The sequence below is a fragment of the Vicia villosa genome, linkage group LG5 (genome assembly GCF_029867415.1).
Source record: "Vicia villosa cultivar HV-30 ecotype Madison, WI linkage group LG5, Vvil1.0, whole genome shotgun sequence".
Taxonomy (NCBI): Eukaryota; Viridiplantae; Streptophyta; class Magnoliopsida; order Fabales; family Fabaceae; genus Vicia; species Vicia villosa.
This window is the reverse complement of record NC_081184.1, coordinates 145,972,172-145,985,123: the sequence shown is the minus strand read 5'-3', so window position 1 is coordinate 145,985,123 and position 12,952 is coordinate 145,972,172. Positions and strand designations below refer to the sequence as shown.

General features: G+C 30.3%; 2 protein-coding genes across 4 annotated transcripts; one reads left to right on the top strand and one right to left on the bottom strand.

Moving 5' to 3' along the window:
* The first annotated feature begins 4,404 nt into the window (after nucleotides 1–4,404).
* On the top strand, nucleotides 4,405–11,188 carry LOC131603014 (uncharacterized). Of its 2 annotated transcripts, none has more exons than XM_058875251.1 (11): nucleotides 4,405–4,677; nucleotides 4,872–5,019; nucleotides 5,103–5,159; nucleotides 5,275–5,337; nucleotides 5,444–5,512; nucleotides 5,701–5,793; nucleotides 6,441–6,545; nucleotides 6,627–6,704; nucleotides 7,040–7,168; nucleotides 8,133–8,238; nucleotides 8,443–11,188. In XM_058875251.1, exons 2-11 carry the CDS (start codon nucleotides 4,915–4,917, stop codon nucleotides 8,631–8,633), a joined length of 996 nt encoding a protein of 331 aa, XP_058731234.1. In that variant the 5' UTR covers nucleotides 4,405–4,677; nucleotides 4,872–4,914; the 3' UTR covers nucleotides 8,634–11,188. The 2 variants fall into 2 exon arrangements, with proteins under 2 accessions (XP_058731234.1, XP_058731233.1); XM_058875250.1 differs by having other exon boundaries at nucleotides 4,410–4,706.
* LOC131603013 (transcription factor bHLH91-like) lies at nucleotides 9,602–11,558 on the bottom strand. Of its 2 annotated transcripts, none has more exons than XM_058875249.1 (4): nucleotides 11,502–11,558; nucleotides 10,309–11,187; nucleotides 9,828–10,223; nucleotides 9,602–9,738 (listed from the first exon to the last, which is right to left on the bottom strand). In XM_058875249.1, exons 2-4 carry the CDS (start codon nucleotides 11,185–11,187, stop codon nucleotides 9,634–9,636), a joined length of 1,380 nt encoding a protein of 459 aa, XP_058731232.1. In that variant the 5' UTR covers nucleotides 11,502–11,558; the 3' UTR covers nucleotides 9,602–9,633. The 2 variants fall into 2 exon arrangements, with proteins under 2 accessions (XP_058731232.1, XP_058731231.1); XM_058875248.1 differs by lacking the exon at nucleotides 11,502–11,558 and adding an exon at nucleotides 11,271–11,433.
* Between the last annotated feature and the right edge of the window lie 1,394 nt (nucleotides 11,559–12,952).

Below are 12,952 nucleotides of genomic sequence, written 5' to 3'. Positions count from 1 at the left end.
GGTATGTCAATCACTTACATAATACATAGAGAATTGAAATCCATTTTAATAAAAAATATTTAAAATAATTTATTGGATTTCATAAAATAATACATGTCTTTAAAATAATTTCTTATTTTCAAATGATACTTTCAACAATATTAAATAAGAAATATAACAATTTACAAATAGTCTATCACCAAAAATTCTAATACCAATAGGGTACTTGAACCATAGTTTACATAATCATACATAACAAGTACATTGAACAAAATAAATTATATTAATAATAATACATCGATAGGATATAATCATTATCAATATAATATTTATTATATTAAAATAAATCTAATTATTTTACCACTCAAGATTTCTACAATTGTATACATGATATGTTAATTACAATCATACAAATAAAATAATTATATTTTACTCAAAATAGAAAAATTTGTATAATTGTATCCACGATAGGTGAGATTACAATTATACAAATTAATAGTGATTACTTAATTTTCTAGAATAAAACTCTCAAAATAATAAGATTTTAATATACTCATAAAATTAAATTTTATTTATTTGAGTATACAACAAAAAATCAATTTATAATAATAAATAGAGATTTTTTTTATTTTTATTATATTCTAGAAAAAAATAACTTCATATAAATGCACATTTTATTATTTTCAAAAGAAGTAAATAATATCAGAAACAGTTTCTCCTTAATGCAATTATATAATTAGTCACAAGAGATTACAATCATCAAATATAATCATTAAATTTTGATGACAGACAGAATATTATAGTGCCATCCCAAATAATTCACAAATTAGTGACAAATCATTATGACAAAATAAATGAGTCTAATATATTCTAGCACTCATAAGTCATAACACTTAAATAAATAAAGTAATTAGCGATAGTGTTATAAATCAAGTATATTTTCAAAAAGATATTTTACACTCAAAGTTTGAAAATAGAGAAAATGCTTATTGATAAGAAAATGTGAAACAAAAAAAAAAAAAAACAAGAATAATCTCAACTATTCATTATCACCACCACCCTGTGATCCCAATTAAATAAGAAATTATTTTTAAAATAAATTTAAAATTATACTCTAAAATATGGCATGGGTACATTCTTACATTTCTACTTCAATTTCTTTCATACTAAATAGCACTACTCTTGAAAATATATAATTTAAATTCTTATAATTTCTCATATAAATTAAATACCAAATATGAGAAGAGCCCATAAAATCAAGAATATAAATTTAAAATAAAAAAAAATTCTTGAGTTAAATAAAAAACTAAAATAATAATTTTATTTTAAAAATAAAATTTCAAATTTGTTGATCATAGAATAAAATTAAATTTCTTAATGTGAGATATATCAAAGTGTCAACAGTAAGTAAAGAATACACACATAAATATTAGACACAAAATAATACCTCCATTAATTAAAAATGATAAATTTATAATTAACTAAGAAAATTTGATATAAGTGGAAAACATGCTAGTGAATATTTGAGCAACCACTAGAAAGTTCATTATGTCTATGATGTATTATTCTTTCACTACATATTTCATTTATTCAATATTAATTGTTTGGGCAAAAGAAAAAAAAAATTGGGAATTTAGAAAATGCCATAAGTGTCCCAACGCATATAAGATTTTCAAGAACACTGGAAAAGCTTATTTTTCATCCAAAGTTGTAAATGGGTCGTAAACGACCCACAAATTATGCTCGGTTCAATTTCAGAGATTTGGAAACATAGATCAACAATTTCATGTAATTTGAGAGACACGTGATTCGCATAAATATGTATGTACAAATATTAATTAGTCAAAATCAAAGTTTCTCATACCATCAAAATATATAGTGTTGCCAATACTGAATAAAATTCACTGCAACTATTGAGTAGCAACTACCCACATAATTTATCAAGAATATGTGGGATCATGTGTGGGTCTTAATCGGAAAATTAATATAATATCTCATGCCAATTCAAAATTATTGATTCATTGTTTCAACCTTTTCAAAATCAATGACAGATTGATATAATACGATGATAGCCACAAAATGTATCTAATCAGGCTCTGATACCAATTGATAAATTTAATTGAATCTATAGATACAAATTATAGCATATTATAATATTATAGAGTAATCAAGAATAATTAGAACGGTGTACCTTTTGAATTGAGAGACCTTTTGAATTGAGACACCGTCAAAGAGAATGAGTATGAGAGGATTACTGCCCTCATTGCCGTTTAGGATTTTCACAGTATGTTAATCGTCTAATGGGGCGACGCTTAAATAACTAAACGGTTGAGGGCAGAGACCTCTCATTGGGCTTAACTGAATGGTCCAACCCATCACGGTCCATTCAGGCACAAAGCCCAATCAAACAATTCATCAATAATTAGTGTTTAATAACATTTGACCATAATATAATTAATTAATAATTAATTATTTCAATCCATATTTGATTAATTAAATAATTAATCTAACAAAATCTTCACTTGAATTTCTATGCTAATCATTCTTGATCAATTTCATCATCGATGTACATGACACTTTTGATCATTTTCTTCTTTGATAATTTTTGTCTTCATAAAAAATGAACTAGATATAACATGTATTCTTCACAATCTTCCCCTTTTGATGATGACAAAATCTTTGAATTCGTATTTTGATAAAATTGAAAAGTTCCCCTTAAGTTGTGTGTCCCCCCTTTAATTTATGAATCTTTTGTTCATCACCAAGAAACATAACTCTCTGGTTGCTTCATGTAGATCTCCTCATCGAGATCTCTATTTTGGAATGTTGTTTTGACATCCTTTTGATGAATAATAAGGTCATGCAAAGAAACTAAGGCAAACATAAATTTAATTTTTGTTGTGCTTGCTAGTAGTGCACATCTGTCAAAATAATCAACACATTTCTTTTGTCTAAACCCTTGGTTACTAATTTATCCTTGTAGGTGTTTGTTGTATCATCACTATGATACTTTCTTCTAAACACCCACTTGCATCCAATGGATCTTGATCATTTAAGTAAATCAACAACTTCCCAAGTATGGTTTAATACTATTGAATCCATTTTGTCTTGGATATCATTATTCCAATAGAAGTCCCTTGAAGTTACTTCTTCATTGTAAATCTTAAGATCATCTCCCACTTGAAAAATAATAAGAATCTTACAAATACAATTCTCACAATTTTCTTCTACTAGATAAAAGAAATACGTCGGCAATGAATTTTGTTTAGTTCTAGATCCTTAGCCTTTCAAACTTTCTCCTTATTTTAAGTTCGAGTTGTTTCAACAATCCATGAAGAACTTCCGGTTTGTGTTTTGATAATTTGTGGAAAACCTTCATCACGATGTTCTTCATTTGTGAAAATCTCGAACTCCATATCCGTGATAAAGTTCTCAAAATTTCACATCTCAATATTCAATAATTACATTAAACTTCAAATTTATAAATCGTGATCCATTTTGAATAATTTTTATATATTTTATAATAATAAATTTCATCTAACACAAACAATTCACATAGCATATAAATCATAATTCAACTATATAATTTGATAATCAACAAATCTATATCTATACACTTAAAAATTTTAAAATTTTCAATTTTAATTTATTCTTCATCATAAATATTCCTATAAAAAATTATTTTCCCCAATAGATGATTTGACCAAAACATTTTCATAGTCAATTCACGCATCATTTATAAGAGTATTATTTCATAGTGAGAGAATTTTTTTGACAAAATATATTAAATAAGACTGATATAAATAATATACATATATTAATTTTAGAAGAACCGAACTATTTCATTCAAATTTTAATTGAAATTAATGTCACTAATATGCTATTGGTTTATGTCATATGTTAACGGCAAATTACAGGTATGATGTTTTACAGTTTATTCATTGTCTGCATGTTAATGTGATACTACATACTATAGTACCACCGGATTCATGAAATCGTTAGCCTCAAGGTATAGGAAATGGCACTGTAACTTTAATAGGACTAGTTGCTTTGAGAACATATATACTAACTATTAAAAAATCTTTTAAATCAATATACGAAACTATTAGAACAAATATGCAAATTAATATTATTAAAACATAATTAACAAAGTAATATACATTAAGGGAAATATCAATGAGATTAAAGGTAGTGCACTGCCAGTATAAAAAAGTTTTACACTGTCATCCAATAAAAACAAATCGTTTTGCCATGTCATATAAGTTTTTTTAAAATTACAGTCTGACCTGTCCTGATTCATGGTCGTGATTGGTTGACAATGTAAAACTTTTTTACACTGTCAGTATATCACCCATTTTTCAATATGAATTAGTCTAAACGAAAGGAGATGAGTGACACTCTTAATGAGCTTGAAAGCTATACCCTAACCATAAGAAAATGAAATAAGTATTTTCGTTGAATTGAATGACACGGTAAAACTTTTTTACACTCTTAATGCATCTCAATTAAATCCTTAGTTTAAACAGAAAACATTCATAAAAACCAACCAGTAAAAAGAAAAAGAAGCGCAAGACACCGTCTTCTTCGATCCTTCTTCACTTTGTCTCTGCCTTCATTGCCGCGACTGAAATTGTTGACATACCCATCAAACAAGACTTCGAATTGAGCACGACCTAGATTTGACTTAAAGAAATCAAAGTAAAAACCCTCTATGGGAAACCAAACAGGTTCCCTTTTCTATCTTTGCTTACATCACAGTGCACTCAAACTGTTCGAAGAAACTCCCCACACATTCTTGAATTTTTTCAAGCTACTAATAAAGTCTTAAGGACAAAACTACACTGAATGAGCTTCAATGCTCAACGCTAACAATCTTTTTATGCTGATTTCAGGTTGAACCTGCACTAACTATGCATCAGCATCATTGATATTAATATGGATAATAATACAGAAGCATTTCAAAGTTTTCTTCAGGTTCTCCCCCCTGTTGATTTTGCATGCGTTTACGGATCATCTCTTCATCCAACCAACCATGACAAGGTCCCTTTTTGTTTCATACCAATTCATTTTATTTTCATATTGTTTGATATTTTCTCTCAGTTTTGTGCTTTTTGGCTTTGTAGACAACCATGATTGATTTTATTCTTGGTGTTTCTGACCCCAAACAATGGCATTCTGAGGTACTGATTTATCATGATGTGTTATGCACTTATATAAGTTGGATAATATTTGAATGCCTAGCAGAGGTTATCTTTTATTTATTTATATCTTTTTCATGCTATGACATCAATTAAGAATCTGAAATTGAACAAGCATCACTATGCATCATGGATGGTGCACCTTGGTGGAGAGAGGCTGGTATTTGTTCTCAATTTATCCATTTAATTAATTTAATTTTTATATATCTGAATTGAGTTTTATCAAACAATGGTGATGTCTCACGTATCTTGATTCATTATGTAAGATTACCGAAGTTGCAGATAGAATTGGTGTGGGGGTACATTTCAACCCTTTTGTTACTTGGAATGGAAAGGTATTAGCAACTTTTTGACTCGGTGTAGTGTGTAACTTAGACTCTTTATGCAATTTCTGCTATGTCATCTTCCAATTTATGAAAGCTGGCATGTTTTCTACCTGTCTACAGTAACATATTTTGGTTGGTTTGTTAAACAAAGACTACCTTTTTATTGAGTCTCTCATCTATAAGTAAAATGTATGCAGATGTTCAAGTATGGGGTTGCTCGAACGCATGATTTACTTCAAGATGTGCAGCATTGGGAGAAGTTCTACTTGTGTGGTCGTTTGCAGAAACCAGTATGTTGCCATTTTCGCCCCTCTTCATGTTGCAAAATCATTTCATTCTTGGTTTGCATATTTTGGGCCACTCATGTATAACCTTGAAAATGTTCAAGCAATAAAAGGATGAACACGAATCTCGCCAAACGAATGATGTTGCCTTGTAGGGATTTGTGCTGAGCTATATTTTCTCATGATTAACAATGAAGATTTAAGAATACAGTCGTTACTTTTAAACATTGTGTGGTCGGTCAAATTTTATACAGCTGTAGTGCACTATTTGGGAACATTTGTGACCCAAAGTGGTTGAAGTGTCATTCTAAACTTACACAAACATTCCCCTCTTATTCTGAAAGTAGTGCCAGCGTCCTCTGACATTGAACTATCAGTGAAGATAGAGAAAAAATCCTACTTACCAAAACCGTGTAGGAAAAATAATGAAATAAATGAATTACTGGCCATGGCTTCACAATTTCACATATTATATATAGTTTCTGAAATGGGCTAATAAGCATATTCAATTTTGATACCATGGTTAATGTAACACTTGTATAGTGCTTATCAAATTTGTATCCCATGATTATCTCATAGTTTCCCTGTCCTTAATTTTCCTGATAATTTGAACCCAGACTGAGGTTTGCTTTTCGCTTACATTTTTTATTCAGGTTCAAATTGTTGTCGATAATTTGGACATAAGCACTATCAATTCCGTTAACTTGCGAGCTGCGCTGTCAGCTTCTCTTCTCTTGCTTCCATCAGAATTCACAGAGGTATACTTTTTTCTTGTTTAATTGATTTATTTGGGAGTTGGAACTTGGAACAACTTAAATGATTTAGTTGTATCCCTGCAGGCAGATCTGTATGCTAAAGTTTGTAGTCTTTCATATATGGGTGATGTGCGCATGTTATTTGCTGAGGATAAAAATAAGGTAGTCCGTAGTCCTTGATTGTTACTTATGAAGGTTGCAGTATGAAGGTTGCAGTATGAAATTGCTTGTCTTTTAAATTCCAATAAATTTGAATTCCCCACGGCCACCTGATACCATCTTATGTGAGGAATACATATACTTGTCAATTTGGTCACAAGTTCTGCCTCACTCTTAATTCCTTTCTTCCTTGTATATTCATATAAGGACAGGCGGCACCTTTTGTAAAACTGGTTGTGTTTGTGGCATCTTTGTGGAATGGAGCCGGATTAATAGTACTTGTATCCTATTTTCGCGTTACGTTTTCACTGAGGTTCCCTTGTTCACAATCTGTATAGGTGAAGAAAATTGTAGCTGGGCAGTTTGATCTATTCCACTCGATGTATAAGCCATTTCTCGAAGAATATGATGCTAAGAAGTTATTGAAACTTTCATCAACTGTCAATCACAAAATACACGTCTCTCAGGTCTAATTTGCTATTAATCGTTTTGTTTTCGGGAGAACGGCAATATATGATATCTTAACCAAAATATTTCCAATTTAGGATGATTAACAAACAAAGTGATTACATTGATTTGATTAACTGTTCTTTTGGTTAACTCATCCTATACTAGAAATATATTCACCAAATATTTTGGATAATAATTCTCCATTTCTTTAATCACACATTTAAAGGAATTTAGCTTTGTTGTGCCCTGGAGTCTTCAATAAAGTACCAACCCATGATAAGTTATTGCAAACAAGCTTGTAATTCTTTTATTTATTATGTCTTGATCTTTTTTCCAGTTTGAACCTTTTTAGAGGCTCACGCTCAACTACTATATGTGCAACTATATGTTTAAAACAATTTGATTATAATTTCATAGCATCAAAAGCTAAATGTTAATAAGTTATTACTACTTTCATCAACTGCCAATAGGAAAATACATCTTTCTGATCTTTAGATATGAGCAATTAGTTTTTGTATTTCGAAGAGCGATAAACACATGCATATTTTTCAGTGTTAATAGATAAATGCTTTTTATCTGTCAGTGGGTGTTCACAATCTTATTGAAACCTAATGAACAATATGAAGTGTAACCTATGAAAGGTGACTCATGAACTTGTGCTTTCTTCTATTGATGTTCATTAGTCCCTCTTTGATGTTGTTATGAGGATGCAGTTTTTCTTATTCTTTCATTAGTGTCTGTAATAAGGAGAAACTATAAGCCAAGTTTCCCTGCCATGTTGTGCTTTTCATCTTCTTTTAGATATTCTAGTTTCCATCTTTTTGTTGCTATCAATGTTTTGATGGCTATGTTGTATTATTTAATTGTTAATGACATTTGAGTCAAATACCTTGCAGAAGAAGGAGAGTTGTATACGATATAATGTTGCTTCTTTAGGGTTGACATACCAAGTAAAGTAGCTTCTTTTATTTTGTAAATCAGGATTGTGACTTATCAGTTGCCTGCTCCCTAGTGTCTGCTCTTCCTCCATCAATCAGAAGCCAGATTGGCATGAAGCAAGGAGAGGGAATGAAATCCAGTCAAACGGGTATGCTTGTAGAATGTAAAAGAATATTTTGACTTATATTATATCAGTTCCTAGTTATGTTGAAGTTCAAATCTTCCCATAGTTATAATTAGTAAACTAAAAAATTGATTAGAATCTTTAAATGGTACTTAATGATAAAAATGTTTGACCTATAAAATGGGGATGTGTGCCATATTTTGAGAAAAAAAGGGGCTATGATTTCAGGTAGAATCATACACGATAGTAATATCAGCTCAAGAGAAGGTGCTGCAAATTGCTTGCAGAGAATTCTGAGGAGAAAGGTTATGGTTTCAAGTGCAAGGCAGGCCATATCTGGCCTACTTACTGTTGGTGGGGTAAAAGCTACCAAGTATGTTGCTAACAAAATTAATAAAGCTTGGAAGTCATGGAGATGATGTTTTTTCTGTAATTACAAACAATCATAGATGGTTTTCTTGCACATGGGGAAGTTTAAGGGAGAACTAGTTTTGTGACTGTTTTTCTGTTTTCATTTCTCCCTTTTTATCCCATTATATTGGAGGTGGCTTTTTTTTCTTCCTTAAAACCCTTTTTTCCCAATGAAAGGGAATAGGTGTTACTGTATTGACAGTGGTTAAGAATCAAACTGCACTGACAGTAGTTAAGAATCAAACTGCACTGACAGTAGTTAAGAATCAAATAGGGTATGAAAATTAAAGAAATTTGGTCCCATCAATATTTTCTTTCTTTTTATACTCCTTGAATTCTCATTTTCTTTTCAAATATTTATATGTACTGAATTTAGTATCTCATTAAAAACCGAGTTTTAACTTTAAAGTAGGATGAAAAGATGAAAGTGTATACTTGTGAGAATTAAAAAATTATTATGCTTCAAAATTATGCAATAGCTATATTATAGAGACTAAAAGTGCTGTTAATTTGATTTCCTATCAATATCAAATCTCATAGAAATGGAAACAGCAAGATTTGTAATTTCCTTTAAAGCAATAAATCAAAGTAGTTATTTGCCAAAACATGAAAAGGTAAAGTATGACTCAACTAACCAACCAAGACAAAATAACTGACATAATGCTTCTGCTAAAGCTAAACTAAAATAGCAAAACAAGATGTAAGAAGAAATAATAGCAAGTAAATAGAAGACACAATTGTACATAATATAGTTCAAAATTAAACTAATATTAAACATCCAAATTAAAATCCTGACAATAATTTTGCAGCAGAGTTGAAGAAAATGTCATGAATCACACACAAAGTACCAATAGGAAAAACACAAAGTAAGAAACTATTGAACTTATAAATTTTGGCATCTCCTATATGTTTCCTATGAAACTATTACTATAACTACTATCATTATTCTTCCAAAATGCCTCATTTCATGTCAGTACCAATTAAGAGACATTTGGTTCCTGATATTGACTACAGCCTACTTGTATATGGAACACCTGCAGCATATTGGGTGTCCAGAATATCAATCACCTTGTTGGCTATAGCACTTGCATAAACCGATGAACCTTCACTTACCTGCATAAGTGAAATAACTCATAGTTTAACATATAACCAAATCAAATGTAATAATAATTCTATGCAGAGTTTACTTGATTTTTACCTACCTTGCTGTTGAACAAGAAACTGCAATATTCACCTACATGTCCACCTGCAACATGGCGAAGTTCCAGCTGAAGTTCATCCAGAACCTTGGAGACATACAGTAAACAATTAACTTTCTTCCTCTGAAACAGTTTGATAGTAACATCATCGTCGACAATCCGGACATCAACCTCACTGTCTTTGGATTTCCTCTGCAGCCATGAAGTCCTTATGCTTCCATTTGGATCACCAAAAGGCTTTATGTTACAGCTTTCTGCAGCAGCATCTTCAGCTTTAAGTGTCTTGCACATTTCCCTTCCATGTCTTTTCTTCTCCACCAATAGTTTCAGCTCATTCACTGTTCTAATCAGCTCTCTTATATACTCAATAGCATCTCCAACCACAGATGCTCTATCAACCTGCATTACACCAAAACTATCCATTAATTAATCATTTCAATCCTAGTTATCAAATAAAGCTTCAAAAAAGTTCATAGTTGTTTACCTTAGTGGGATTTGGGATGAGTCCCCTCAAGATTTTGTACTTCCCATTCAATTGCTCTCTTCTTTGTTTCTCTGTTGCAAAATGTTTTGTAGCTTTTCCTCCTCTTCCTTTACCAACATTAGCAGCAACCCTATTGAATTCCAGCACTCCCATGTCTCCATCTCCTTCCATCTCATCTCCTCCACCGAAAAGAGAACCATTCCTCGAGCTAGTCGGCATGCTATACCCGCGAGGCAGAGATTGAAACAACTCTCTGAGGGCCGGTGGCTGTGGAGGAAGGTTCAAAGGAAATAGAGGATCATACAAAACCGACGATCCACTTGTATTGTCCGATGATCCAATCGGAAGATCTCCAAGAAAACTCATCGAGTTATGAAAATTTGGCGGTTTTTGATTCGGGTTTGTGAGAAAAGATGAAGCCGAGCATCTAGGTAAATGGAGAAGGTTTAAAAGATCAGGTGAAGGGTAATGAGGGTCGAGTATATTCGACGGATTGTAGGTTTGGTTATGGTTTTGCGGCTCAACAATTTGTTGAAACTGTTGTTCATGTAGTTGGTGATGTTCTTGGTGATTAGCATAATCCATATTTTGCAACTCATGAACATTAGGATCCCAAGTTGAGTTGTTCTGATACACCTCTTGCACCAAATGGTTATCAAGGTGCTGCGGATTATGATTATGATAAGAGAATCCCTCCTCAGAAGGCCTGAAATTCTCTTCAAGACTATTATTGGTATTACCTTCAACCACTTGATTTGGGTGAGTTTGGGAAAAGTTATTATCTTTAAGAGAATTTTGAATACCTTCATCCATTGTGTTGGGATCAAAGCAACCAGTTTGTTCATGCATGTTTTGCTTGTCTCCTGAGCATGAACTCATCTGCAATAGTTAACACAAATTATAACAGAATCAAATTGAACACACAATGTGAATGTAAATATAATAATCACAAAGGAAAATACCAAAATAAAACACAGAATAAACAGTTCAACCCTATTAATCAATCAGCATAAAAAAGACATTTTTAACTGAATAAACTATGTTTGGGATTTGATCATATGAATGTTGTTTGGTTGAAAAAAGATTTAAACTTTAAAGAAGAAAGCAATTACTTATGATTGTTAGAATGAAAAAAGATCACTAAAAACAGTTTGAAATGGAGAATGTGAAAATGTGGAATTTGTTGTTCTCACCCTTTTCTCTCTTGTTTGAGTGTGAATCCAAAAGGCTCAAAATGAGAGAGTTTTATGGTGAGATAAAGTATGAAAGATTATGGCACTTAAAAAGGAAAAATATATGCGAAAATGAAAGTAAGAATAATTGTTTGTAATAGGAAAAAGAAAAAAGAAAAAAATGTTTGTTCTGTTACAATTTCTAACAATTATTGGGACCACAAAATCATTCATTCACGTCTCAAATAACAAGTACTATAACAAACTTCTTGTCTTATTTTATCTTTGTATCTCTTAATAGAAAGACCTACAAATTTTATAGGACTCAATCTTTTATATTAGTTTAATAACTAGCCGTACACCCGTGCGATGCACGATTATGTTTATTTAAATGTTAATAATTATTATTATAATTTAAAACATAATTTAAAATATATTGATATAATTAATTTTGATATAAATTGATGTAATTTAAAAAATTAATTATTTTGATGTTTTATATTATACTTTAAGTATTTAAAATAAATTAACATAAAATAAATAAATAGATGTATTTATAACATCAATTTAATAATTAAAATATAAAATAAGTAGAGTTGTGAAATTAAAATTTCACAACATCTACAAATTTTATAGGACTCAATCTTTTATATTAGTTTAATAATTAATAAATGGTGAAAACATTGTAATAAAATATAATTACATTTTAAATTTGAAATAAATTGTTTATTTTAATAATATTAATATTTATTAATCGAACTATACTTTAAGAACTATTTTTTAACAGATTTTAAAAATAAAAATTAAAGATTCTAATTTCATGTAGTAAAATATGGAAAAAAAAGAATATTATGTTGGGTCACACGAAACGTGACTGTAGAAGAAATCGGGTTAGTTGAATGATAAAATGTAAAATTAACGAGGCTTGTGGTCCCTCTCCATGCAGATTGGTAGGTTAAACTAACTTATAGGAATGGTTTCTTCAAGAAAATAAAAAGCTATGTCAATTAACTCATTTTGATTTTACTTGATAATAATTTAATATATAACTTTTCGGCATATTTATGTTAGCAGCAAATAAAATATTTGTTTTTTTTTTGTCTTGCTCCAATTTTGGTTTGAAATGGGGAATGCAAGTTTAATTCATAATAAAAATAGTGAATGTGTAAATAAAAATGAAAATAATTTAAATAATTGAACTCGTTTGTCATGGATATTATTTTTGGGATTTTTCTCAATCGTGAGAAATTAAAAATGCCTTTAAAATAATAATATGGAAGTTAACTTACAGACGTCCTACAAAACACACCAAAACGTTTCGTAGGTAAACCACTCTATTTTGCCAAAAAATAACATGAAAGTTAACCATCGCATTGATGGAAGGGTTAATATGTATGTTAAGTTTTGGACTAATTCCAAAACACATTTTGAACCATCATAATGTGTTTATTTTAGAACTATTAGCGGAGAAT